Source organism: Drosophila navojoa, chromosome 3, assembly GCF_054131105.1.
Source record: "Drosophila navojoa isolate 15081-1374.11 chromosome 3, UAZ_NAV_1.0, whole genome shotgun sequence".
NCBI classification, from domain to species: Eukaryota; Metazoa; Arthropoda; class Insecta; order Diptera; family Drosophilidae; genus Drosophila; species Drosophila navojoa.
The window spans coordinates 14,577,035-14,601,484 of record NC_142891.1 but is presented as its reverse complement, the minus strand read 5'-3'; the positions used below and the strand labels follow the sequence as shown (position 1 = coordinate 14,601,484).

General features: G+C 41.6%; 3 protein-coding genes across 14 annotated transcripts; 2 read left to right on the top strand and 1 right to left on the bottom strand.

Moving 5' to 3' along the window:
* Window positions 1-93: 93 nt before the first annotated feature.
* On the bottom strand, window positions 94-5,623 carry cutlet (chromosome transmission fidelity protein 18 homolog). The gene is made up of 12 exons (XM_030387593.2): window positions 4,654-5,623; window positions 4,035-4,599; window positions 3,750-3,978; window positions 3,569-3,685; window positions 3,167-3,269; window positions 2,619-2,761; window positions 2,319-2,553; window positions 1,807-1,982; window positions 1,236-1,369; window positions 915-1,168; window positions 324-387; window positions 94-250 (listed from the first exon to the last, which is right to left on the bottom strand). The coding sequence occupies exons 1-12, from the start codon at window positions 5,518-5,520 to the stop codon at window positions 150-152; spliced, it is 2,988 nt and encodes a 995-aa protein (XP_030243453.1). The 5' UTR covers window positions 5,521-5,623; the 3' UTR covers window positions 94-149.
* A 299-nt stretch (window positions 5,624-5,922) lies between these two features.
* LOC108649745 (glycerophosphocholine phosphodiesterase GPCPD1) lies at window positions 5,923-9,942 on the top strand. 2 transcript variants are annotated; one of them, XM_089258214.1, is made up of 5 exons: window positions 5,923-6,335; window positions 6,406-7,565; window positions 8,437-9,144; window positions 9,210-9,356; window positions 9,420-9,942. In XM_089258214.1, exons 2-5 carry the CDS (start codon window positions 6,426-6,428, stop codon window positions 9,537-9,539), a joined length of 2,115 nt encoding a protein of 704 aa, XP_089114340.1. In that variant the 5' UTR covers window positions 5,923-6,335; window positions 6,406-6,425; the 3' UTR covers window positions 9,540-9,942. The 2 variants fall into 2 exon arrangements, with proteins under 2 accessions (XP_089114340.1, XP_030243454.1); XM_030387594.2 differs by having other exon boundaries at window positions 5,923-7,565.
* Window positions 9,943-10,973: 1,031 nt separating this feature from the next.
* On the top strand, window positions 10,974-23,550 carry Shaw (potassium voltage-gated channel shaker cognate w). Of its 11 annotated transcripts, XM_030387598.2 has the most exons (10): window positions 10,974-11,327; window positions 15,865-15,894; window positions 15,966-16,120; window positions 16,299-16,509; window positions 16,573-16,690; window positions 16,751-16,945; window positions 17,008-17,226; window positions 17,427-18,036; window positions 18,125-18,253; window positions 21,296-23,550. In XM_030387598.2, exons 4-10 carry the CDS (start codon window positions 16,301-16,303, stop codon window positions 21,646-21,648), a joined length of 1,833 nt encoding a protein of 610 aa, XP_030243458.1. In that variant the 5' UTR covers window positions 10,974-11,327; window positions 15,865-15,894; window positions 15,966-16,120; window positions 16,299-16,300; the 3' UTR covers window positions 21,649-23,550. The 11 variants fall into 11 exon arrangements, with proteins under 11 accessions (XP_030243458.1, XP_089114534.1, XP_030243456.2 ...); XM_089258408.1 differs by having other exon boundaries at window positions 15,865-16,120; window positions 17,427-18,030; window positions 21,314-23,550; XM_030387596.2 differs by having other exon boundaries at window positions 15,865-16,120; window positions 21,314-23,550.
* The last annotated feature ends 900 nt before the right edge of the window (window positions 23,551-24,450 follow it).

The following is a 24,450-nucleotide window of genomic DNA, read 5'->3' as shown; positions in this document are numbered from 1 at the left end:
ATTTCATAGCTGTAAATATTATGCGCCTGTATTGATCATTACAATTTAGCTGATCAAGGCACAAAGTGAAATGTTATTAAGACAACACACGCATTATCAGCTAATTAATAAATATATTTATAATAGCAAGTGTAACAATAATCAACTGCTTAAAGCAATTCATTTAGATGCACATCTTTTCGCACAGCATTGTTGAAGCCCTCCTTATAGCGATACCATATGGGACTCTTAACAATAGCATCAGTTTTAGCTGTAAAACAATATTTGAATATATAATTATTAATGTGCAATTAATGCTGGAGCTACAAAAGCCATTAGCCTACCTTCCTCGGCTGCCGCTGCTGCTGTTGTCTTGTGCGTGACGCGGCCAAAGAAGTCTTTCGTAAGCTGTTGAAAAATACAAGAAATTCATAATTAAATAATAAGAATGTAAGAGAAACAAAGTGTATGCAAAAATGAAATGAAATTTGCCATATAATCAGAAAGAAAAGCTTCAAGCTCTAAGTGAGAGAAATGAAGTGAATTGGCGTAAAGCAACCCCTAAACAAATGCACAACCCCAATGAAAGGACATTTTGTTGCTGTTGCTGTTGTTGTTGTTGTTGTTGCTGGCAGTCGCTTTCGTTTAGGATTGGCAATAAATGTTCGTTTGCGCTGATCCCACATTACGACCCCGAAGACAATGGGCAGCCGAATCCCCTTATGGGTTATTAGCTTTTACAGGATTTGCGGCGGCAGCAGCGCGACGGAGGGACCCTAAGTCGAAGCCGGATTTGCGGATGAGTGGTTGTGGCAATTTGGGTAGAGTTAAATTTCAATAAGCTGCGCCACGAGAAAATTTGCAACAGAATTGCTGCTAAGTAAATGCAAGGCATGCAAATTGCCCGAAATATGTGAAAAGCAGCCACGGCTCACCTGCTGCTTGGGCGGCGCATTGAAGTCGCTTATTTGCTTTGGCTTCAATGTTTGCAAATGATTCGGCAGACGCGCTGCAATCGCCTTCTGCTTCGAGCCAGGCGCTCCCGTTGCCCCAGCTGCTCCAGCTGCTGCGCTCTTTGTTGCATTGTCCGCTGAACCACCTTTGGGCGCGGCGCGCCGTATGCGCTCCAGATCCACTTCGCGTGCTATCAACTGGCGACTGAAGTAGGGCAACGTCAGTCCGGGAAAACCTATAATACACACACCACATTAATGCATTGATAATGCGGCTAAGCACAGCTGTGCCAATGACTTCACCTGGAAAGCTACACAGCGTATCCAAGTCCGGTTCGGTTTGAAACACGTAATGGCCCTCCGCCGATTTGACTTGGACGAAGGTCAGCCCAAGATCAACCATCACTTGGATCGTGTGGCGCAGATCGTATTGTTCTCTGGGGGGAAAATATTATATAAGAGTTGTTCTGGGTATGTAATTTGAATTTTAGTTGAGGTGAGCCAAATAAGTTTGCTTTAGCAGTTTAAAGTACATGAAATGGTAATAAAAGAGAACATGTTCTACTTAATTAAAGAGCAGAAAATCTCGCGAGATCGTCGTCAGTCCTCACACAGTTCTTCTTTCCTTAAAATTTGGCTCCTCTTGGATTATAAATTAACTTTTTAAATCTAACGAATTGACTAGCTTTCCATATAATTTTCTACATACTGACTGTCTTGTATAATTCTTGTTATGCTTTGGTAATCTACTCAGACAACGTGCTCGATGCTCGTACTACTCAAATAAAGTTCCACAACTTCAAACGACTCTCTCGATATGTTCTCTGAAGCTATCACTAAATATATTTGTTGGCTCCTCCCAGCACATACTCACTTTTGGGACAACAGTTGAACAGCCACGGAGCGCAGCTGTGGCGAGAGAATGCGCTTCAGCAGCGGCACCGTGTCCAGCAGCAGAATGTTGCCTTGGCCCACGCCCTGAGCTGATGTGGTGATGCCTTTGCGCAGCGATTGAAAGATGTTGCGCTGGTTCGTGGACTTTTGATTGAACTGAAAAGAGGTAGAGAGAGAGAGAGAGAGAGAGAGAGAGAGCGATAAAAAGTCTGGGAGAGCAAGTGAATGGGGGCTAGTGTAAACAGTGCGAAATCTATGCAGAACTCTCATTAATCTTGTGATTGCATTTGAGGCACATAATGCACAAGAAATTACAAGGCTTGATTGTGTTGATTATGCACTTTTCTGTGGCCCTCGCCAGGCTTGTTTGCCCCAGCTAATGAGGATTGCATAATACATGAGCCAGCCTCAAAGAGTCCACATGCTTACATGCCAAAATGAAAAGAAATGATGTGACCCGAGGCCCAGCGCCGGCCATCAACGTTTGCCTACCTCAAAGCCACGCGTGGGAAATGCAATTTTCGGCCAGGCGAGTGTGGCAAAGAGCAAATGCCAGACCACAAAACCGTACTGCAAATATGGATAGATGCTGTAGTTCTGCTGCCGTGCGATTTGATGCTGCAGCGCGTCCGAGAAGCAAAACCATTGCAGCGCCTCGCAGATGCCCGTAAAATTCGGATCTGGCATCCTTTGCTGCAAATAGTTCTCATAGACGCCTTGAGTGAGCCTAAAAGAATTTCAAATGATTTTGATTTTGATTTTGTTTGCTTTCTGTTCTTTCTGTCTGCGCACCTTTCGTAATCCCCGCTGGAGTGCACCACATCGAGCACATTGCGCACTCGCGTCGCCACGGACATGTTCGTCATGGTCACCTGAGCAGCTTCCTCAGCATTGTTCGAGCTGCTTTGTTGCAACTGCTTCTTTGGCCGTTGAATCTGCGAGTGAAAGAGGAATACATATATTATTTTATTTATGGTTGCTTCGTATATAGCATAACTGGGTATGCAAGAATGTCTCTTAGACTAGCCTTAAGCGGAATTAAGGAATAAAAATATTAAATATTGAATTTGAATGTATTTGAGTTAGAGATTATTGTGGGTTCTCATTAAGTATTTAAGCTGTTAGCTGGGTGTCGAAGAAAATACGCAACTGAGTTGAAATTGACTAGCCTAAGCGATATCAATATGTATATGTGAGAGATGAGAGTTAAGCAGATGAATGCAGATTCGTCTTCTCTTGTACTACCCAGTGAATCATGAACCATTCATGTATAAACTAATATATAAGTATTTAAACTAAAAGTATAATTTAGTATAAATATAGAAGGTTTTTAAACTCACCCTAAAGATAGCGCCCCATACATCGAACAGACCTTGATGCCGATCCTTCTGACCCAGATTGTTGTTGAGCACATCCTGAAGCGTTAGGCAATGCTTTTGGGCGCTGCAAAATGTTTGAATTATTAATATGAATTAGTGGATTCAAATATTAATAATAATAATAATAACCTACTTTACACAACTGTCTCAATAAATGGCTTACCCCACGTACCCTTCTCAATTCTTTTCATCAACCAGCTGTATTTATATATTGTCTAATCTCTCTATCCAGAATGCCGCTTTCCTTCTTCAATCTAAGCTCTCTTGATCAGATACTTATATGTTTTCTCTATTGCACACTTTATCGATAAAGTCTTGCTACCACTTCTCTACCTCAGTTCCCTTTATTCCCTCTTAACTTACTTGAAGAACTGCATGGTTGAGATGCAGCTGCGCACATCGTTGCCCGATTTCTCAGCCAATGCGATGAGTGCGCCAAAGTCTGTTTTCAAGTGCTCCTTGTGCGCGATTTGTAGCAGTCTGCGAATCGGAAAGAAAATTCAATTTAATTTGGGCAATCATTTGAGTAACCTTCACCGCCTACCGCTCGGCCAGACGCGCAGCATCGATGGGCGGAAAGCTGACTACGAATGCAATTTGACGCAGTGGTCGCAGGGCGGGATCGTAGATGTCGTTGCAAATGCAGATGATGGGTCGACGCAGCACATTGTGCTCCGCCTTGGCGCCTTTGGACTTGGCCTTGCTGAAGATGCCATCGCTGACGAATTTCACCAGATACTCAATGGACTGACGCGGTGCGCCGTCAATTTCATCTGCATAGAGATTTGGATGACAAATTGATTTGGTCACAGAAGCAGCCTATTCTTACCCAGCACAATGCAGTTGGGTCGCTTGTCCTCGTTCAGCACCGACGACATTTGTGTGCCGTTCTCCAGAGCCAACTTGAAGGCCTCGGGACTGCGATCATCGGAGGCATTTATTTCGCGCACATTGTAGCCAGCATGCCGGGCAATTGTGTGAGCCAGTGTGGTCTTGCCCAGACCGGGTGGGCCGCAGAGCAGTGCCACCTTTTGCATGGGTCTGCCCAGCTCATCCACATTGGTGTTAAGCGCTTGGCGCGCTTTGCGCTGTCGCCAGCCGCCGTTCGATTCGAATTTGCCAGTTCGCTTGTTGAAGCTGTTCAGCTGCTGGCTGGCTGCCACTCCAGTGTTGGCTGTCTGCTGTTCCTGCTTGCTGTGAAAGACCTTGCCGAAGACGACCTTGTCCCACATCTTCAGCCAATAGAGCAGACTGCGATTGGTCATCTCATCCGAGAGCAGATCGATATATTTCCGCGGCTTGTACTTGTCCACCCACAGCCGTCCAGTGTCGACGCTGGGAGCAACTGGCTCGGGATTGACGAGCTGTGTTGGTGGAGCCATACGTCGCAGCACCTGGAATGCAAGCTTGATAAGTGACTATTTCCTCCCTGGCTTTGTCTTACTCACCAGCTCGTTGGCCTCTTGCCAGACCTGTTGCTTGGCCTCGCCCAGTAGGCTGCCTGTCAGGTTGTCCCTTGCGCTGAGCATCTCCAGTTGCCGCTGCTCGTACTCTTCCGAGTGGAAGCGCACATAGAGGCGCTCCAGGTCGCTGCGCTGCAGCGCCATAAATGGCCAGGTGGGTATCTCGTATGAGAGATTCTTCATTTTGAAGTCGTGCAGCGCACGCAAACGTGAAACCTCATCCTGGCGCACCGTTTTGCTGGACTCTCGCATCTTACGTCTCAGCTCAAGTATGCGCTCGATGGCTTCGTTGTCGCGTTGCTCCTCGGTGCGCGCCTTCTTCACCATGGGATCTTCGTAGCTCTCGTGGTACAGATCGTCAATGTCGCCGAAGAGATCTCGTTCCAGCCGGCGCTTGTTGTTGGCTTTTAGGCCCAGTTCTTGCAGTTGCTCTGCGGCGGCGTTTAGCAGCGGCGCTGTCCTGTCGACAGTCGGAGTCAGCACTTCCTCTATAGGCGGCATGCGCTGCATTGGTGTCGAACAGCCGCGTCCCACTGCCGGCCCCCTGGGCGTACCAAATAGACGCCGATTGACGGGTCCACCGCCAGCCGAGTCACTTTGTCTGGCGCCAAATGTGATCTGTGACAGCTGTGGAGAGTTCAGCGTGGAGTCGCTAAAGCGAGAGACATCTTTGAAGCCCGCAACAGTTGTGTTTGCTTTTTGTTGTTGTTGCTCGAGCGCAGCTGCTGCCTGACGAGATGTGCTCGGCCCGTTGTCGACAGCGTCATACTCGTGCGGCATGTCTTCGAGCAGTTCCATTTCATCCTGGTACTGCAGCTCAAACTCTTCATTCTCATCAGGATATTGATCCATTTTAAGATGAGTAAAATAATAACAACGAGCAGCGAAAGATAAACAATAAACAAGTGTGTAAAGTTCCCGCCAAAACAAATGAAGTGATGATTTTATAGCTGGCCGCTATAAGACTCACGAAGCAGTCTGGCAACTCTACTCAAAATGGCAGTATATGGAATGAAAATGTGAGAGGTATTGAGCGGCATTAGACAGTAAATGTGACGTCACGATGAAGGGTTTAATTGCTTCATGCAGGCTATTAATGTATAATTATTTGTATGTAATAACAGTTTTAATGTTAAATGAAGTTCATGACTTTAAAAATACAATTTTAAGATGATACGATAGTATCATTTGACTCTCTTACCGGATGACGTCACTGACTCTGCTAGATGTCAACACACTGAAAGTCTCAATGGTAACCTTCATAACAAATACTACTTGCGACCAGCTCCAATTTTATACATTGCAAACTTTCAGTCTCAGTTTGAGTGCTAACAACGTTAATTCGCGATAAACTCGATACATACACATATACAATAATTATAGAAAAGTGGAGCATACATACGTAGCACACAATATCTCAGAGGCCGACAGACATGCGTTCATAATATATAAGAAAAACAGCTGCTCGTTGATTGCAGCAATAAAACACACAAAAACAATTTGTAGCTCTATAGCGGCCAATCGGACCAGGGGGCTTCGTCTTCTTTGTTTGAGCATATCTCAAATGTCGAAATGTGCTTGGAACTTTAAAGTCGCCAACAGCAACAATAACAACACCCACAGCAACAACATCAGCCATTAAAGAACTTTGCTCTGTCCTAGCCTCGGTGAATAAACCAAATTCAAGAATTTCGAGATTTGCTGAGGTGAAAGTTTTTTTTTGTTTTTGCTTCAAAGAGACAATCAATTATTAGGCAATGGAGCGCTGGAAGCCTTCGTACGATTGCGAGGAGGATGCCATGGCCGCACCTTCTGTATGCCCAGTGGCCGAGACAGTACCCACTGCGCAGCGTATTTTCGGCGACATTAGCACTAATCGGCTGTGGACATTTCGTGTCAGGGTGAACGAGAGGCTTTCCGCCCACGAGCAGCTCGGAATTGTGGGCAGCTGCGAGGCACTGGGCAATTGGAAGCATACTGGAGCAGCGTTAATGACTCGCGAGGAATCGCAAGATGAGGATGAGGATGGTCATGTCTGGACAGCTCAGGTGTATATACCACGTCACTGTGACACTCAGTATCGCTATGTGGTGTTTGGTGTAGATGCCGCGTCGGAGCAACTGCTGGTGCGTCGCTGGGAAGTGCAGCTGGAGCCGCGTTGCATTAAGGAATTGGATGAGCAGCCGCCTGAGTGCCAGGAAACATTTGGCTGTGTCAATGGCCAGGAGAAAGTGGATCGCGGCTGGCTAACCAAAGAGTCGCTGGTGCAGCTGAAGTTCTTCTATGCGCCGTTCACCTGGAAACAGCGCATGAAGCGGCGTCTGGTGCACGTCAAAGTGACGCCCATGAATCTGCGCATCCCCACCACAGGCTGCGCCGAGATGGCGCCCGTCAGCACGCTCGAGGATTCGCTATCGAACGACACACATGACACGCGCGAGAATGGCGGCGACAGCACAGCCTTCGCCTTCAGTGAGGTGGTCACCCTCAGCGCCGACAGCTGCGAGGTGCGCACCCAGGAGCAATTCGGCACCGCGTGCAGTGCCACAGACTTGGTCATCTTTCATCTGACGGTGGCCGATCTGGACAATGTGGCCTATCTGGTGGATCTGTATAGCTACAAATCGAAGGTGGAGAGGGAAGATGGCCCGCCGCATCACCTGGGCTATCATTATGTGCTACCAAATCTTTTTAAGCGCTCCGAAGGCAATCTGGAGCTACCTATTACCTGTGCCAAGACCCACCGGCCTCTGGGCATGATGAAACTAGGCTATTTGATAGTCAAGCCCTCGTCCTACAGCGCTCACATGGACATGCGCGTGAGCTATACACGCTACTGGAACAATAAGTGGACCGGCCTGGATGTGGGACATCGTGGATCGGGCACCAGCTTTAAGGTAGGTCTGACATGCTCTTAGGTATACGGCATTGATGTTGACTTCAAAACAAAGATTTTTTAAAAACGAGCTCTTTTTATAGTAGGTTAGACAGCCATACTTAGATACAATATGATGAACCTAAGCTCTTTTGAACATATTACATTATTCAAGAAACCAGTTTGCCGATAACAAAATTGAAATTTTGAGATTAGTGTTGAACAGGTTCCAAGTGAACTCTTTTGACGACAGGGAATTAGTTGTATATATGATGAAGGCTACAGAACTGTCAAAAGTTCGAGTTTTTTCTATGGTGGTCAATTGATATGTCTAGTACTTACAAACAGATATGTCTGGAACTGGATTCTTAGCAAGAAAATAATATGAATATAAACATTTAATGAAAAATATTATAGCTTAGCTTCAAGTTTACATAGATGATATTTAATATTCCCTTAACTCCACAAATCAGCTTACAAAGCAAAAATTCATTTACATAAACATTGGATTCCTAATAATTCGATATAATTCGAGACAGTCTTGTTTATGAATTACATACATACATGATCGAAATTTGCACTTGGGAGAATACTTTTAGATGTGTAGAATTTATGTTATTGTTGAACTTATTTAATATTGTTTGGCCACCTCAATTTCTAACGAGGCGAGCAAACGTATAGAATGTTTATAAATTATCAATGCATTTTCAAGCCTCCAGTAATTTTAGCATATTACTGAGATTTTTGACCTAGGTAGGGAGAAGTTAACGCAATTCTGCTTTATAAATCTCATTAATAATATTTGTTCATCACATTGCATTGGAAGTGTTAATTGAGTATAATTTCATCAGCAACTCTTACAGTTATAGTTACTCAACTCATCATCTTTCCAGGCGATGGACGCTGTGATCAGAGAGAATACAATCACCTCGCTGAAGAACGCTGCCGAGCATGGCGCAGACATGGTTGAGTTTGATGTGCAATTGAGCAAGGATCTCGTGCCGGTTGTCTATCATGACTTCATGATCTATGTGTCGCTGAAGAGCAAGTGCAGCATGCAGGAGCACGACTTTCTGTCACTGCCCATGCGTGAGCTGACCCTGGAGCAGCTGAAGAAGCTGAAGGTGTATCACACGGCGGAGGGGCTGTCCCGTGAGACGCGCTCCTTTCACAATGACGATCTGCTGGAGCATCAGCCGTTTCCTCAGCTGGCCGATGTGCTGGAAGCCCTGGATGAGCACATCGGCTTTAATATAGAGATCAAATGGTCGCAGCGCCTGCAGGACGGTCGCATGGAGGAGGAGTTTGAGCATGTCGTCGATCGTAATCTCTATATCGATTGCATTTTGGATGTGGTGCTGCGCAAGGCGGGCAGCAGACGTATCGTGTTTAGCTGCTTTGATCCGGACATATGCACGATGCTGCGCTACAAACAGAATCGTTATCCGGTCATGTTCCTCACCCTGGGCCATACGACCAAGTACCAGAAGTATATGGATCCACGTGGCAATGCAATGGAGACGGCCGTGTGGCATGCGGTGGCCATGGAGCTGTTAGGCATTGTGGCACATACGGAGGACTTATTGCGTGATCCCAGCCAGGTAAAATGATCTGCCACCGAGCAGCTTTGGACTTTTTTGGACTTTTACCAAAACGGGCGTTCTAGGTAAATCTGGCAAAGGAGCGTGGACTGGTGCTCTTCTGCTGGGGCGATGACAACAATTCCAAAGACACAATCAAGCTGCTCAAGGAATTGGGTCTGCATGCCATCATCTATGACAAAATGGATGTGCTGACCACCAAGGAGGTCAAAGTGAGTACCAGGATTGCCTCTCAGCTATATAAATATTCTTGGCTAATTTCCATTCACTTGCAGCAAAGCGTTTTCCTGCTGCAGGCCAAGGACAGCCAGAAGGAGATGCTGAAATTGCAGGCACTCGAAATGGGCCACGTCTGGCACACCTCTGCCTCGGGCAGCGAGGAGCAGCAGGCCTGAGCATTGCATAGCTTTAGACTTACAAACAAACCACAAACGCAGACAGCTGTTGGAAATATGTTTATTTACTCAATTTTTCAGACTGTGCTCAGTGGACGCTCTTCAATAACATATATATTAAATATACACAAACATATGCTAACACACATACACACACACACACACCTTTGTGAACATTTTCTCACCTAGCCAATTGCATTTGCATTTTGTAGTAAATTTTAATTGTTTTTCTCAGTTGCCCACGCAAATTATCTTTTGTGCCTCCTTGCATCAATTTGTATGCGGAATATTCTTATGCAAATTTGGACAGTTCGCTCTATACTTCATTTTGTACGTTCCCGAAAATTGTTTACTTGATGCAACTGTGAAAAATGTATTTTAAATAAAATAAATAGTACCAGTATTCATAATGCGTTCTCTTTATGGTTGTATGTATTATCGAACTGCAGTCCACTTTTATCATGTCTGCTTCAGGCAAAGCAGCTGCTGAATCTAAACACTTTTTATGGCTAAATTGAACAGGTTGAAAATAGCTGCGATGAATAAAAGAAATGCAAGATTGAAGTGCTATTTTTGGCACATTGAATCTCTGAAAGTATCAACATATGAATGAAAAAGATTTTCCATGTAATGTACTTAAGTCTTGCCAAAAAGTGAAATGTTAATGAATATGAATAATTATAAGAGAATTTTTTTCGATACAGTTTGGAAATAATAATTAGCTGCTTACTAAAAACGTTTGCTATTAGTTTTTCCTTCCTTAAATACGATAACGAAATGCAGAAAACAGAAAAAAAATTAAACATCCAATGTATTTGTATTCTTTATGAAAATTGTAGCTTTCAAATCGCGTATACGCAGCGTGAAACAATGCCATTCATAAATTAAATTTTAAATAAAACGATACATATGTATGTTCATATTTATCAGTAATTGAGAATGATAAACACACTTCTGACATATATTTCATATGTACATTTATTTCCTAGCAGATAAATTACGTATACGCAGTGTGCATAAAAAACAGTTTACTCTAAATTATTTATTTAAATTTTGTTTACAAGAAATTTTAGAGTATTTTATGCATACATTTAAATTTATAGTTCCTTAAGATTTATAGTTAATTAATTACGTATATGACAGGTACAACATTTAAAATTTATATCATCTGTAAAATTATCATCAGATATAGATTGCCGATTAATTTGCCAAATTTGAAATTTCGCACTTAAATATTTTGAAAGATTTGAGCACAAAAAAGAGAGAAAAAAAACGTATACGCAGCGTTGCATGTGCCGCCAAATGGCAAAAGCCACGTGGAATGTCAGCGCAAAAGAGAAGCGGAGATGAGGCACAGCGCGCATGCACCGTAGCACGGCCAAAGAGCACGGAGACTATGCCGAAGGCAGTCCGTAAAATTCCATGAGATTTGCATTTCGGGTTTTAGTTTGTTGAATCGCATCGGATCGTTCGGAACGCGCTGAGCCCAAAAGCGAAAAGAAGTAAATTAGAAAGAAAACGTCGAGCGCCGAGCAAATCGAGCAGCAGCGTCGAGACGGGGCACGTTAAACGGCACAAAAGTGTAGTGTAGTTCTAGGCTTTAAGTTATTATCCCTTTTTGTTGTTTTTGGTTGCGTTTCTGTTTCGTCTTCGTTGCAATCCTTTTGGTTTGTCACAGAAACTCATACACACACGCCCAAAGATACCGAGAGCTGTGGCCGCGGACAAACTACTCCAGCGATTATGTTTATTGGCAGCGCGCACAACAACCAAAAGTCCAGCAAATAGGTGAGAAGCGGCCAACGAAAATGGTTGGAGTATATGAGTGAATGTGTGTGTGAGTGTGTGTGTGCGTGTACGTGCGTGTCTTCTATGTATATATACACATACGGACAGCTAGTGGAAATTGTGTAAAGTTTGATCTATGGCAGGCTGAGGGCACAACACAAGAAATTCGGTTCATTTTAAAGTCAACGGGCAGCAAAACAATCAGGAAGATTTTCGTGCTACACCAAACGGAAAAATCGATGCGTGCGCCTGTTCCCACACACACACACACACACACACAGCCAACAGCTTAACACTGCATGTGTGTGTGTGTGTACACTTCAAGTTAACTGAAGGCAGCAACGACTTCATACCACAACAAAAAAGAGAGTAGAAATAAAAAAAGGAGAAGTGAAAGAAAAACAGCAGCATTTAGAGGCAGCGCCGCACTTACTACACGCTACTTACTACTACAACTTGCAGCACTCCTGACCTACTGCCCCGCCACTCCGCCCGATTCCTGCTGCCTGCCCCCAAAACCCTGTGCGTGTGCTGCCAACAACAGGATATGGCTGTGGGTGTGTTTGCTGTGTGCGTGCACCAGTGTGTATACGTATGTGTGTGTGTGTTGTGGGCTAGGTATAAAAAGGCAAACAAGCGCCACAAAAACAGAAAACTCATTTTAAATATGTGTACGCGTCGAGCTTTTTGAAGTTCTTCTATGCTCATTAAATGTGAATAAATGATGGTATAGCGGGAGCAGGGACTACGCTCTATTTCTCTCTCTCTGTCTCTCTCTCAGTCTGTCTCTCTCACTGTGGCCTCTGGCAAATGAGTGCCCCTAATATAGCCGGAGCCATGAGCGTTAAGCGTTACCTTCATTAATAGCATTTTTAATGGGGCTCTGCCTTGGCGCTCTTATGCTGATATTAATATTAAATCGTATTAAATTCTGAGACCTGCCTGTCAGTTTGACAAGCACTAATCACCAGCTCAGCTCTTCTTCCGGCATGTGGGCAAATGCGTGCTGGCCAAAGCTGGCTGAAGGAAATGATTGGCCCTTATTAATAGGATTTTTAATGACAGCTCTTGTTATATATATAGAGAATATACTTTATGTATGTGTGTGTAAAACGAAAATAAACAGTTTGACATTCCAGTTGTGAGGCACTTGAATATGTATTTGGATTTATGCTTAATGTGTGTGAGAGTGTAGAAGAGAGAGGGCAATCGAATGGAGTTCAAATAGATATTAATGTTGAGCTGTCAACAGTTTAGCAAGCATTGAGTAGCTTACTTCTATGTACTATAAGGCTTTTACTATTCTTGATGAGAATTTTGAATGACAAACAAGATGATTAGCAATGTATATGTATGTTGATTGCATCAACAGTTTGACATGCATTACATATGATATACCTCAGAGAACCAGAGAGAGGAGTGCAGCCAGTGTTGTTCCCATATTTAATGCCATATGTACCACAGCAGTTAATCTTAAAAGTTTTCCCTGATGAACCAACAAGTCCTTTGTAGATATGACCGCATCAATAATAAATGCTGTCAACAGTTTGACATGCATTGTGCTGCTGATTGACTCGAAGTCAAGTGATAAATATTAATAATTGATGCAGGCATATGTATGCGTGCGTGATGCGGCACTTCATACAATGAGATGCCAAACAGTTTGACATGCATTATACACTCATATGCTGATGCATAGGAAATAAGAGTAACTTGAAAAGTTGGTAGCCAAAGGAATGCCACTACTTAAAGAGATGATTTTATATATGTATGTAGATAATAATAATAATAGTATACATATATGATAAGGTTGTAGGACTGCCCCTAATAAATTAGTTTTACATGCACTAAGTTCACTATTCAACTAACTAATTTGCTGCTCAATAAACATAAATGAGTATTGCCATATGCCAGCAGCTCTGTCTGCCTGATAGTAAATAGTAAGACTACTAAATAACACAGTTTGGCCAGCACTGTGTAATGGAAGTGTGTGCGTGTGTGTGTAGGCAAGTGCGAGTGCGCCCAGCATAATCGTTTAGCATTAATTGCCGAGCACTACAACCGCAACTGGAACACCCTGCTAACTACACACCATAAATGAAATTTGTATATATGTATATTTAGCCTGGGCAACTGCTCGCCACTGGCTTTGGGGGCTTTGGGGGCTGGCGTGGCGGTGTCCACGGCGTGTGTTTCGATTGTTTGTTTTGTTTATAAAGCTCATGTTTTTCACTGCGCCTGGCCGTCCGTCTACCCGTCTCTCCGCTTGTCCGCCTGCTGGTCTGTCCGGCTGTCCGGCTGTCCGTCTCTCTGTCAGAGCCGTCAGTAAACAATTGAACATTGAAAATCGACTGTCGACAATCGAGAATCGACTGACGCGCCAGACAGGGCAAGAGCTAGAGCTAGCGGTAGATAGGGAGACAGACATTTCGATGGAACGGCTGTTGCTGCTAGTTCATGTGGGTGTTTTTCTTTTTCTGGCTTGAGTGTATTCGTGAATACAATGGGCGAAAGTGTGTGCGGGTAAACAATGCAGCGTTAAAACTAAATATTGTTTAAGAACAAATATTTGGCTTTTGTGCAAATCACGAATCAGCGAGATTTTCTTTTTCTTTTCATTTCTTTTTTGGGCCTCAAGGCGCAAAAAACAATGACGTTATCGATGATATTCTTTCCCAGATATAGATAGATACTATATATTTCGCTCCAGCTTCGATTAAATTTAGTCATTCGAAGAGCCAAAACATTTAATGGTGGGATGCTTTTCACGAGCTGCTAATGGGTCGTTTCAATTGAACCAAATATAATTGCGAGTGTTTTTCCGAATTTCTTTTTTTCATTTTCATTTTCGATTTTGTTTTCCTTTCGCTTGTATATGTGTGCGTGTGTGTATACCTTGGAAAAGAAAATGTACCTGGACTCGTAATATTGTAGAGCCGTTCGTGCCAGGAAATAGGAAGCATCAATCAGTTATGGATTTTCTGTGAATTCTCATAGATTCAGAGAGAGAGTTCACGATTGCATAGTAGTTCTAGGTCGCGATGAGATATGCCCCTATTCATAACAAATCGCTCGATAAACCATTTAATTTTCCCAATAACTAATGGAGGATGTGCGAAAGTGTTCGACTCATTTGTGCTGATATAAATTATGAATATGCTAATGATTTGTTTACACAAATATTGATTAAAGACACACTTTGTGTATATCATGGCCAGAGATCAAGGCTATAGCTGCAGTCGGTTTAGAATTGTTTGCGATGATCTAAACATGATGGAATATACAAATATATATGTGTTTATAAAAAAAACCTAAATTGCAGCTGAAATTTCAGTTTCTTATTCTAAATTGATTTTTTAATTGGAATTTTTTGTGATGTGGATATTGCAAACCAATTTATTTTATTAAAGAACTTGTTGACTATTAATTTATAAATTTATACTTATTTGTTTTTAAACAAAGCGTTTTTTCATGAGGAATGCAAAATTTTATTAGATTATAATCATATATAATTTAATATTTTTAAAATTAGTTGAAATAATTAAGTTGGATTTAATTACTTATTAAAATGTTGCCAATTTTCACAATATTAAATTCATATATGAAAAATATATATTTTATATATATATTATTAATTTAATTAAATTTACAATATATATAATCTCATATCTTTCTATCTATATTATACTTTATAACAAAACTCAATATTAGCAGCCTTCTAACAGCAACTCATTATATTTTTAACATTTAATGTTGAGCTAGCAAAATGTCCGTGAACCAGCCAGGTTAATGTACTAAATACATAAGCGAAGCAGTATTTGGAATGTTGAACTCTGTCGATGTCTGCTGCTGTTCCCACAGACCATTGATCTGAAGAAATGGCAGACGGAACTGGAAGTGGTGGAAGGCAATGTCTGCTGAATACGGTGGACTTCCTTGACCACCTTTGCAGCTTGTGACTGAAGGTTATCGTGTGGCAAATTCCTTTGCTACTGTCTTCCGGCATAGTTTTCGGCTGTTTAAATTTGAATTGCATTATGTGCTGTTGATTACATTTGCCCTCGCATAATTTCCCCTAATTTATGCCAAAGGGGCCTATCGTAGATTACTTTCAGCTGCTGCCAGCTGAGGCATAGCTTTAGCTTTATGCCAACGAATTTTAAGTGCTGCATGAGTAGGCTTTATGTGTCGAATATGGGCTAAAGTAAAATGGAGATTAAATTAAGACGGGGGCTATTCATATGTAAATATATATATCCAAAGCTCCAAAAGGCAATTTAATACATTCATAATGCAATATCTCCAATTGTATTCATAGAAGATTCACAGACATTAACTTTTATGAATACATGTACATAATAAGTATTCATGTTAATGGCATTTAAATAATGCAAACTCAAATACATTGCTCCATAAACCAAAGCTGAACTCTCTAACATATTTATAATAATACTGATAATAATAAATAATATTCATATTTTTATAATTATTTATTTAATTAAAGTAATTATTATTTTGTTTGCAAACTTATTTTCAGCGCAATGTTGTCCGATCCGCATCCAACCTAGTGAGTACCTCAATGCCACACGAAAGCATCCAAAATGCGTTCGTGGTGCTAACGTCTAGATAAATTTCAAGTGCAAAAGCGCTGGGCACATTCAACTGAGCGAGAGCGAGAGTGAGAGGGGGAGCGTGAGCGGCAGGCGAGCGGAAGGAGAAGAAATTGAGGCGCCTGCACCGGACAACGCATAATCATAGCATAATCGTGGGCAAGGAATACGAGCACTATTCAGGTTTGCGGCCAACACAAACATCCACAGCACCCAACACCCAACGTAGAACCTAGACCCAAGCACAACACAAGACAACATATACACATCACAGATCTGTCGGATCGCATTACCCAATTCAGTTAGCGTACTGTGACTATGACTTATATACCTAAAAATATGAATCACTATGCGCATGCAGCCATGAATCTGATCAACATGGATTCGGAGAATCGGGTCGTGCTCAATGTGGGCGGCATTCGGCATGAAACGTACAAGGCGACACTGAAGAAGATTCCAGCCACGCGTCTATCACGTCTGACCGAGGCGCTGGCCAACTACGATCCCATACTGAACGAGTACTTCTTCGACAGGCATCCGGGTGTATTCGCACAAGTGCTCAACTACTACAGGTGAATTCAGCTACCAACTATAACCATATATATATATGGCTGATTCCATAATCTCCCTTCTAGAACTGGCAAGCTGCACTATCCCACAGATGTGTGCGGTCCGCTGTTCGAGGAGGAATTGGAATTTTGGGGTCTTGACTCGAATCAGGTGGAGCCCTGCTGCTGGATGACCTACACACAGGTGAGCTGGCAAACCTAAATACAAAATATCGAGTAACTATTATCCATTCGTGCTCCACAGCATCGTGACACACAAGAAACCCTAGCCGTACTCGATCGCTTAGATCTGGATACGGAAAAACCGTCCGAAGAGGAATTGGCACGTAAATTTGGCTTCGAGGAGGATTACTACAAAGGCACCATCTCCTGGTGGCAGGAAATGAAGCCGCGCATTTGGTCGCTATTCGACGAGCCATACAGTTCAAATGCCGCCAAGGTAAGCAGCCGATAGCAAAGTCCAAACCTTCATCAGTTTAACTCACCTGCTTGCTTCCACAGACCATTGGCGTCGTCTCGGTGTTCTTCATATGCATTTCGATATTGTCCTTCTGTCTGAAAACCCATCCGGATATGCGCGTGCCCATCGTGCACAATGTCACAGTGAAGACGGCGAATGGCAGCGCCGCCTGGTTCCTGGACAAGTCAATGACCAATGCGCACATTGCCTTCTTCTACATAGAATGCGTTTGCAATGCCTGGTTTACATTCGAGATATTGGTGAGTCGAGGGTATATACAATAAATTCGATGTGCAACGCAGGCTAAAAGCGGAAGATCTCTTACGTCAAATCTGTATTTGTAGAGATATTTCTAGTTCAAGCACTAAATGAATAGGCAGAAAGAACATTATATATAGCATCAATTGGGAATTGAACTCGTATTCTCATTATATTTGTTCTATTCCCATCCCACTTGCAGGTTCGCTTCATCTCGTCGCCGAACAAGTGTGAATTCTTAAAGTCATCTGTTAACATCATAGATTATATAGCGACGCTTAGTTTTTATATTGATCTAGTGCTTCAGCGATTCGCATCGCATCTGGAGAACGCTGACATACTCGAGTTCTTCTCGATCATACGCATCATGCGTCTGTTCAAGCTGACCCGCCATTCGTCCGGCCTGAAGATCCTGATACAGACGTTCCGCGCCTCCGCCAAGGAGCTAACACTTCTGGTATTCTTCCTGGTGCTGGGCATTGTGATCTTTGCCAGTCTCGTCTACTATGCCGAGCGCATACAGCCCAATCCGCACAACGACTTCAATAGCATACCGCTGGGCCTGTGGTGGGCACTGGTCACCATGACTACCGTTGGGTACGGCGACATGGCGCCCAAGACCTACATTGGCATGTTTGTCGGCGCCCTCTGCGCCCTGGCCGGTGTGCTAACCATTGCACTGCCAGTGCCCGTCATTGTTAGCAACTTCGCCATGTACTATTCGCATACGCAGGCGCGAGCCAAACTGCCAAAGAAGCGTAGACGAGTGCTTCCCGTCGAACAGCCGCGACAGGCCCGACTGCCAGGTGAGCGTAAGTATCAATGGAATGGTTTCATATTCCACTCACATTCCATTGCTCTCTCTCCCTCTCTCTCTCTCTGTCTCTCTCGCTCGCCTAGGCGCTCCAGGCGGCGTCAGTGGCTGTGGCACTCCAGGCTCTGGCCCACACTCCGGCCCCATGGGCTCCGGGGGTACTGGACCCCGTCGCATGAACAATAAAACCAAGGATCTGGTCAGCCCCAAGTCAGGTGAGTGTTTGGTTGCGTCGCGCAACGAATGCCATTCAGCAGCACCAATCTACACCAGCTTAACAACCGAGCTGAGCGCTTCAACACCCGGAGCACCCCGGTACCACCCAACGTACGCCTCTGTCTCGCTCGCTCTGTCCCTTAAGCCAGTGTTGAGTAAACAGGCAAACAGCTCCTAACCTTCACGAAAGCTCAACGCCTGCACAGCTGCACTAAGTACTCAAACGTTTTGCTTTGAGGCTCACCTAGCAGTTGTTGTGCCGTCCTCCTCAAGCGTACTAGGCAATATCTATTCGAAAAGTATACTTTCAAAATTCTGCAAAAACAGCTTGCGCACAAAGCCAATGATCTACAAGTTTGACTAATACTCCCCTTGACCCATCTATTGTTATATATCTATATATATATGTTATATATGAAGTTTTGATTTTATTTTTGGGGTGCGCTCCTTGAGCTACTTGCAAACTACAATACAATATATATGGCAGTTGTACGTGTATATATGTACTCTATGTAATTAAAATGTGAATGCATTACTCGAATCACAACATCGAAAGATCATCAACTGAAATCATCTCGAACAAGCTTGGCTTTCCTTTTACGCTGCTCATGGGCTCCAAGAGCTGTTTTTGATGGGAGATCTGTTAAAATATCGAGAGAGTCTCAAAACATTGCTTGAAAAGATTCCAAGAGTTCTTACTTTGCTATAAATATATATCGATACTTATCGATTGCTCAACAGATCTCTAATCAACATTCACCTATTCCATCAAAAAATACATCTACCGGCCTCATTTATGGCTTTTTTCAAAGAAACGCTTTAAGTTAAACAAAAAAAATCCTTCTGGAAATTCCCAAAAAAATATTTGTGTACAATATATTAAAGTATCCGCCCTTTCAGTTTTTGGCTTTAAAGGGTTAATTTCTCTCCTTTTATCATAATCATTCAAAATTCCTTTTCGATCACAATTTTTAACTAAGTTTTGCTCTCAATATGTAATTTATTTTAATTTTAATTTTGTTTTTTAATAATAAACCCAATCAAAACACCAAACCAAAACAAAACAAATCTTATGTAAATACTTAGATGAATATACAACAATGATTGGCAAACCACGTGATGGCAAAAAGAGCAGGCTGCTCTGAGCCTTAAGCATAGAATCACGAACACGACAACAACAGCAACAACAACATGAACTCTGAACCACCCCGAGAAAACTCCAATGAAATTTTCAAATGCAAAGAGCAATTGTGTACTGAACAATGGACCATATCTTTGAAGCTACTGTCGATCACATCATTGAGAATGAATATCTAAATTATCACAAAGTATATATATAAAAAAAAAAAACAATGCACATGATATCAGAATGGAACCGCTGGATTGAGATACGAATCGTGGTACGTTGGCCTCCCACCAAGGATCTCCTCTATATGATACAGCCGGTGGCGTCTGGTACTCTACTACTACTGCTGCTCCTACTGCTACTGCTACTACTCTACTGCTATAACTTCTACAACTTGCTATATAGTCGTATATACATATATGCTCTATATATGACAACAATATGTAATTTTCTACGTGTTTACCTCACTCTCTCTCTATCTCTCTCTCAATATATATATGCCTATTACATATTGAATATTAATTGATATATTGATATACGTGTTGTTCATCAGTTCTGGCTCGTTCGTTCGTTCGTTCGTTCAAAAGTATCTACACTATATGCATACATATAAATATCTATTCAACAAGTATCCCTATCTCTCTCTCCTCTCTCTCTCTCTCTTACTATCTATATGTGTGTCTGCGTGTGTGTATTTTTTATATAAATATATACATATACAAATATATTTCATTGTTGTTCGAAACGCCAAACAGGCGTTCAATATATTATATATACTTAGCCCTATATACGTATTGATATTTTTTATAGTCAAACATATTTGTATTATCTTGAACTTTTGTATTTCAGATATGGCCTTCAGTTTCGACTAAAAAATATATATAAAACGAAACCAGTTCATATTTTGTAATTTGTATTCAAAAAAGTACCGAAACAGAAAACACAGTTCAAATGAAAGCACAAAAAAAAGCAAAACTCAACTCAAAATCAAAAGAATAGAAATCAAAATATAATTGAAAATTGAAAAAGAAAATCAAATGAAATCGCAATCGCAATCGTAATCGTTATCGTTATCGCTATCTGTATCGCAAAACGCTCATCTCTCATGCTCTCTCTCAGGCTCAGACAAAAATGCCACACGGATCAAGCTGGGCGGGTGTGTTGGTTTACCATATTCTAAATAGCATACAAATCTCTATGTACCTAGTACTCTATTCTAATCCTATAGCAAACATCCTATCTATGTAGCTTAGGCGCTGCCAGCAACTCCTACAAGAACATTTCTAAAACTAACTAGTTTGTAGATAACTTCCTTGAACTGAATAACCGCCAAACCGCAAAACCGATTACCGATTCCGAACCTTCACACCTCTTAACATCCAGCGATGATACGAACAAAAAAGTTTGCCCAACACATGCGAAAGCAACCCTCAAGTAGTTCGATTGCATGCTGCATGTTTGCCCGTGCGGGGTCTCAACCTCCGACGCGTCATTAACCCTAGATTAGTTGTTAATTTAATTTAAGTTGTCTGTGCGTGTTGCGTGTTGTGTGTTGTATGTTGTGAGTGCATTAAGTGTTGTGTGTGCATCGAATGCCGTTTTGTATCCCAGCCACCACAAACACCCTGTAACGTGTAGTATATCAAGTGCACCCTGTATTAAAGAACACCGAATAGCGTTGCGTCTATCCTCGATTTCGACTTAAGTAAATTGAGATTGGATTTATTTAACAATATTTATAACAACTATTAATATAATTGCTTTTTTCTCTCTCTCTCTCTCTCTCTTTCTCTCCTCTCTTTCTTTCTTTCTCTTTCTCTCTTTCAACTGTTTATCTTTCTATCTGTCTATCGCTGTCTCCCTACTCTACATACTCTACATTCTGTTCACGTTTAACTGCGCCTAAACCAAACAGTTGCTCAACTCTTCACAGGTCCCCTGGGCGCCAGCATCGTTGCGATGAGTCCACGCACCATGCTAGACTTGAATCCGGCACTGGCCATGGGTAAGCCCACGTTTCAGCCACGTTTTCCAACCCAATTGGCTGCCACGCCCCCCATGGCGCCCACAATCCCAGTGACATTGGCTGCGAACATAACGGCCACAGCGGCCGGAGCAGCGGCTGCTGCAGCATCTGGAACACTGCCAGCGGTGCCCAGCATAGCGGTGTCGACCACCGCCAGCATCGGCAAGGATAGCACCGCTACCGGCACCACCACCACCACCAGCACCACCACCCTGGAGGCCAGCAAGAAGGCGTTCCTCTAAGCAGCCGCCCACACCTCTCAAGTCCCATCAAGCAATACCTAGCCTATAACCTATTGTAACCTTCGCATACGTATATGCCTACTTATGAGTAATTATCAATCTATTATCACGCGAACAACACTCCCATATCATGACATACATATTACTGTAGCTATATAAGTATTATTACAATTAATAATGCATTCGGCACTGCTTGGCATTTTGGAGACGACACGAATCCAAAGCGACGTTTTTAACCATGAAGGTTTTTAGTATTATATTTAAATTGTTTTATCGATCCACTTCTTTTTATACACCTATATAGATAGGTCTTATGTTAGAAATAGCCAAAGTTGTATATACTGTGTAGCTAACGATTTTAACGATTGGTTAGGATCAGCAATAGAAATACAGAAATTTTTTTATGCAAACAAATTTTTAAATAGATCTGTCTGGCTTTATTTTCAAGACTCAAAACGCTTTACCAATGAAATCAACAAATTTCTCAATCTCAGCAAACAGTTGTGACACCTTTTTTCAAATATATTTTAAAAGAAACAAAGTTCGTGCCTAAAATTACACTAATTTTGATCCTGCTCTTATGTTGTGAAAATCATGTGTCAGCTCTTAGAGCTTTTCATGTATTTTGCGTTCCAAAGTATTTGATATACTGCAAGAAAGTAACTGAAGTAGTTATAGCTTATCATTAAAGCTTCTCTCATGTTTCCATAGACCCCGAATATATCCCCAAAATATAAATATGATTAATTTAACTTTTCCAGTATTCCAAGTTGTCCAAATATTTGCTTAAAACTCATTAGGCTGGTCTTAAAGTTTCCGTTGTATCCTCAAACTTCTCCATATTCAAAGATCTTTGCCCAACTGCATGAAAGTCCATTTGAAAAGCTTATTAAACAGTTAATTAAGCTTTTCATATTTTCCCAGCAAACTACACTGAAGGCAAAGTCACTTGAGTAACTCAGCTAAAGTTCGTGCTGTGCTTTCATTGCCCCGCTTAAAAGCTACATAATTACCTAATTGGAAAACCCCGCCGAGCCTCTGTTGCGTGTGGTTCGGGGCGTATGCGTGATCTATAAAATTTCTATGGAATGAAAAACTTTCCGCATATTATGGCAACTGCTTAAAATTCATTGGAGCATTCGCGCGCTTGTCCGATTCGCTTGTTAAAGGCGAGCGTTAACTTTCCAGCTAATAAGTGCTCACATCTAACGGTTTTTGCCAGGCTTTAACGTCTAAGAAAGAAGCGAAAAAAAAAAGAAAACATTGTGCGAAACTTTAGAAAACTTTAGAAAAACAAATGAAAATTTCCGGCTGGCTGTGCGTTCATCATCATCAAGGAATACGCATCAGGCGAGCAACGCTTGAACTTTAATTACATTTTTTTGTTCTTTATTTAACCTGGCGGTGGCGTACCCGGTAAATTGACATGGAAAATCACGGGCTGTGGAAGTTTTGGCGTAAAACGATTTACATTTTCAAATATTCAAATGTTTTTCTTTCGCAAAGTTGTGTTTTAAGCAAACGCCTCTTTTAACTTGTTTCGCCTACTCAAACACTTGCAAATTTCTTAGAAATAGGGGCGTCATTGAAGGCGGGGGTCAGAGCTCAGAGCAGAGTACACATACACCCACACACACAAAAACACACACACATATATATATATAAAGATAGCTAAAGATGTGTTTCTATTGAATATCATTAGGTAAATAAAAAGCCTCTTGTACATTTTGAATATCTCTCAGCAAGCATTATACATACTAACATACAAACGTAGCTATTGTATCTATACATAATACTAACAATAATTTCTAAGCTAAACAAATGATGATGATGATGGAGAAGAAGAAGACGCTAGCGCTTTGCAATAAATACCAAATAAAATAAATGAAGAAAAATAAAAAACATTTCATAAAATAAAAAAATAAACGGATAAAGTTTGCAAAACATTTGTTAAGTTTTTACAATGGAAAAAGCATTCATAAGCAACTTAAAATTAATATAAATACGAATACATATATACACACACACATATACATATACATACATACATATTATAAACATTGTTTAGCTCTTATTTACTATAATATTGTTACGCATTTGGTTCTCCTCTCAAGGAATTTCAAAACTGATTTTTAATTGTATAGTTAAGTGAATTGTATACTATTTGAACTATAATGCAAATGCGAAAACAAAAACAAAACTGTTCTCTCAATAATTCATGAAGAAGCATAAATTTAATTATATAATAAATATACGAAACTCAAAACTGAAATGCAATAAACAAAATCTATTGAACACCAATTGAAATAAGGCCAAAGAATTTTGAACTGATGGGGGAAGTGTTGGGGGTGTCGGTTTGAACTTGAGCGTTGAGTATAAATATACTATAGACAAATATTTATTATTTATTATATTGTGTATCCTTACGACAAAATATTTAGTTTTACTTTCATTGATATCATTTTCTAATCTGTTATACGAGATCTCTTTCAAAATTATGATTATATGAGATTTTTTACTGCCTCGGCTAATGTGCGGTATTTGTCTTTTTTTTATGATCTTATCTTTGTACTCAAGTTCGTCATTTATGCCAAGTTCGCTCATTTAGCTGGCAGCTGTCGGAAAGAGAATAAAATATCTGTTTAAATTCTGACCAAAACACACTTAAGATGCCGCAGAAATCGTTATTCCCCAAACGAGGTCCCCAGTGACATTTTCTTGCTCGCGAAACTGAAGTGGCCAATAAAATGAGGATGCCATGCCATCACTGAGGACGAGTAAAGCCGGCGTTGAAGGAACAGC

Coding starts and splice junctions, on each gene's coding strand:
- cutlet (XM_030387593.2), bottom strand. CDS start 5,520: ATGGATCAATATCCTGATGAGAATGAAGAGTTTGAGCTGCAGTACCAG. Junction 3,270..3,568: donor TCAACCATGCAGTTCTTCAA/GTAAGTTAAGAG, acceptor AACATTTTGCAG/CGCCCAAAAGCATTGCCTAA. Junction 1,169..1,235: donor TACGCTGTGTAGCTTTCCAG/GTGAAGTCATTG, acceptor TGTGTATTATAG/GTTTTCCCGGACTGACGTTG.
- LOC108649745 (XM_089258214.1), top strand. CDS start 6,426: ATGGAGCGCTGGAAGCCTTCGTACGATTGCGAGGAGGATGCCATGGCC. Junction 7,566..8,436: donor GATCGGGCACCAGCTTTAAG/GTAGGTCTGACA, acceptor TCATCTTTCCAG/GCGATGGACGCTGTGATCAG. Junction 9,145..9,209: donor TATTGCGTGATCCCAGCCAG/GTAAAATGATCT, acceptor CGGGCGTTCTAG/GTAAATCTGGCAAAGGAGCG.
- Shaw (XM_030387595.2), top strand. CDS start 16,256: ATGACTTATATACCTAAAAATATGAATCACTATGCGCATGCAGCCATG. Junction 16,510..16,572: donor CAAGTGCTCAACTACTACAG/GTGAATTCAGCT, acceptor TCTCCCTTCTAG/AACTGGCAAGCTGCACTATC. Junction 18,254..21,295: donor TCTGGTCAGCCCCAAGTCAG/GTGAGTGTTTGG, acceptor TAAACCAAACAG/TTGCTCAACTCTTCACAGGT.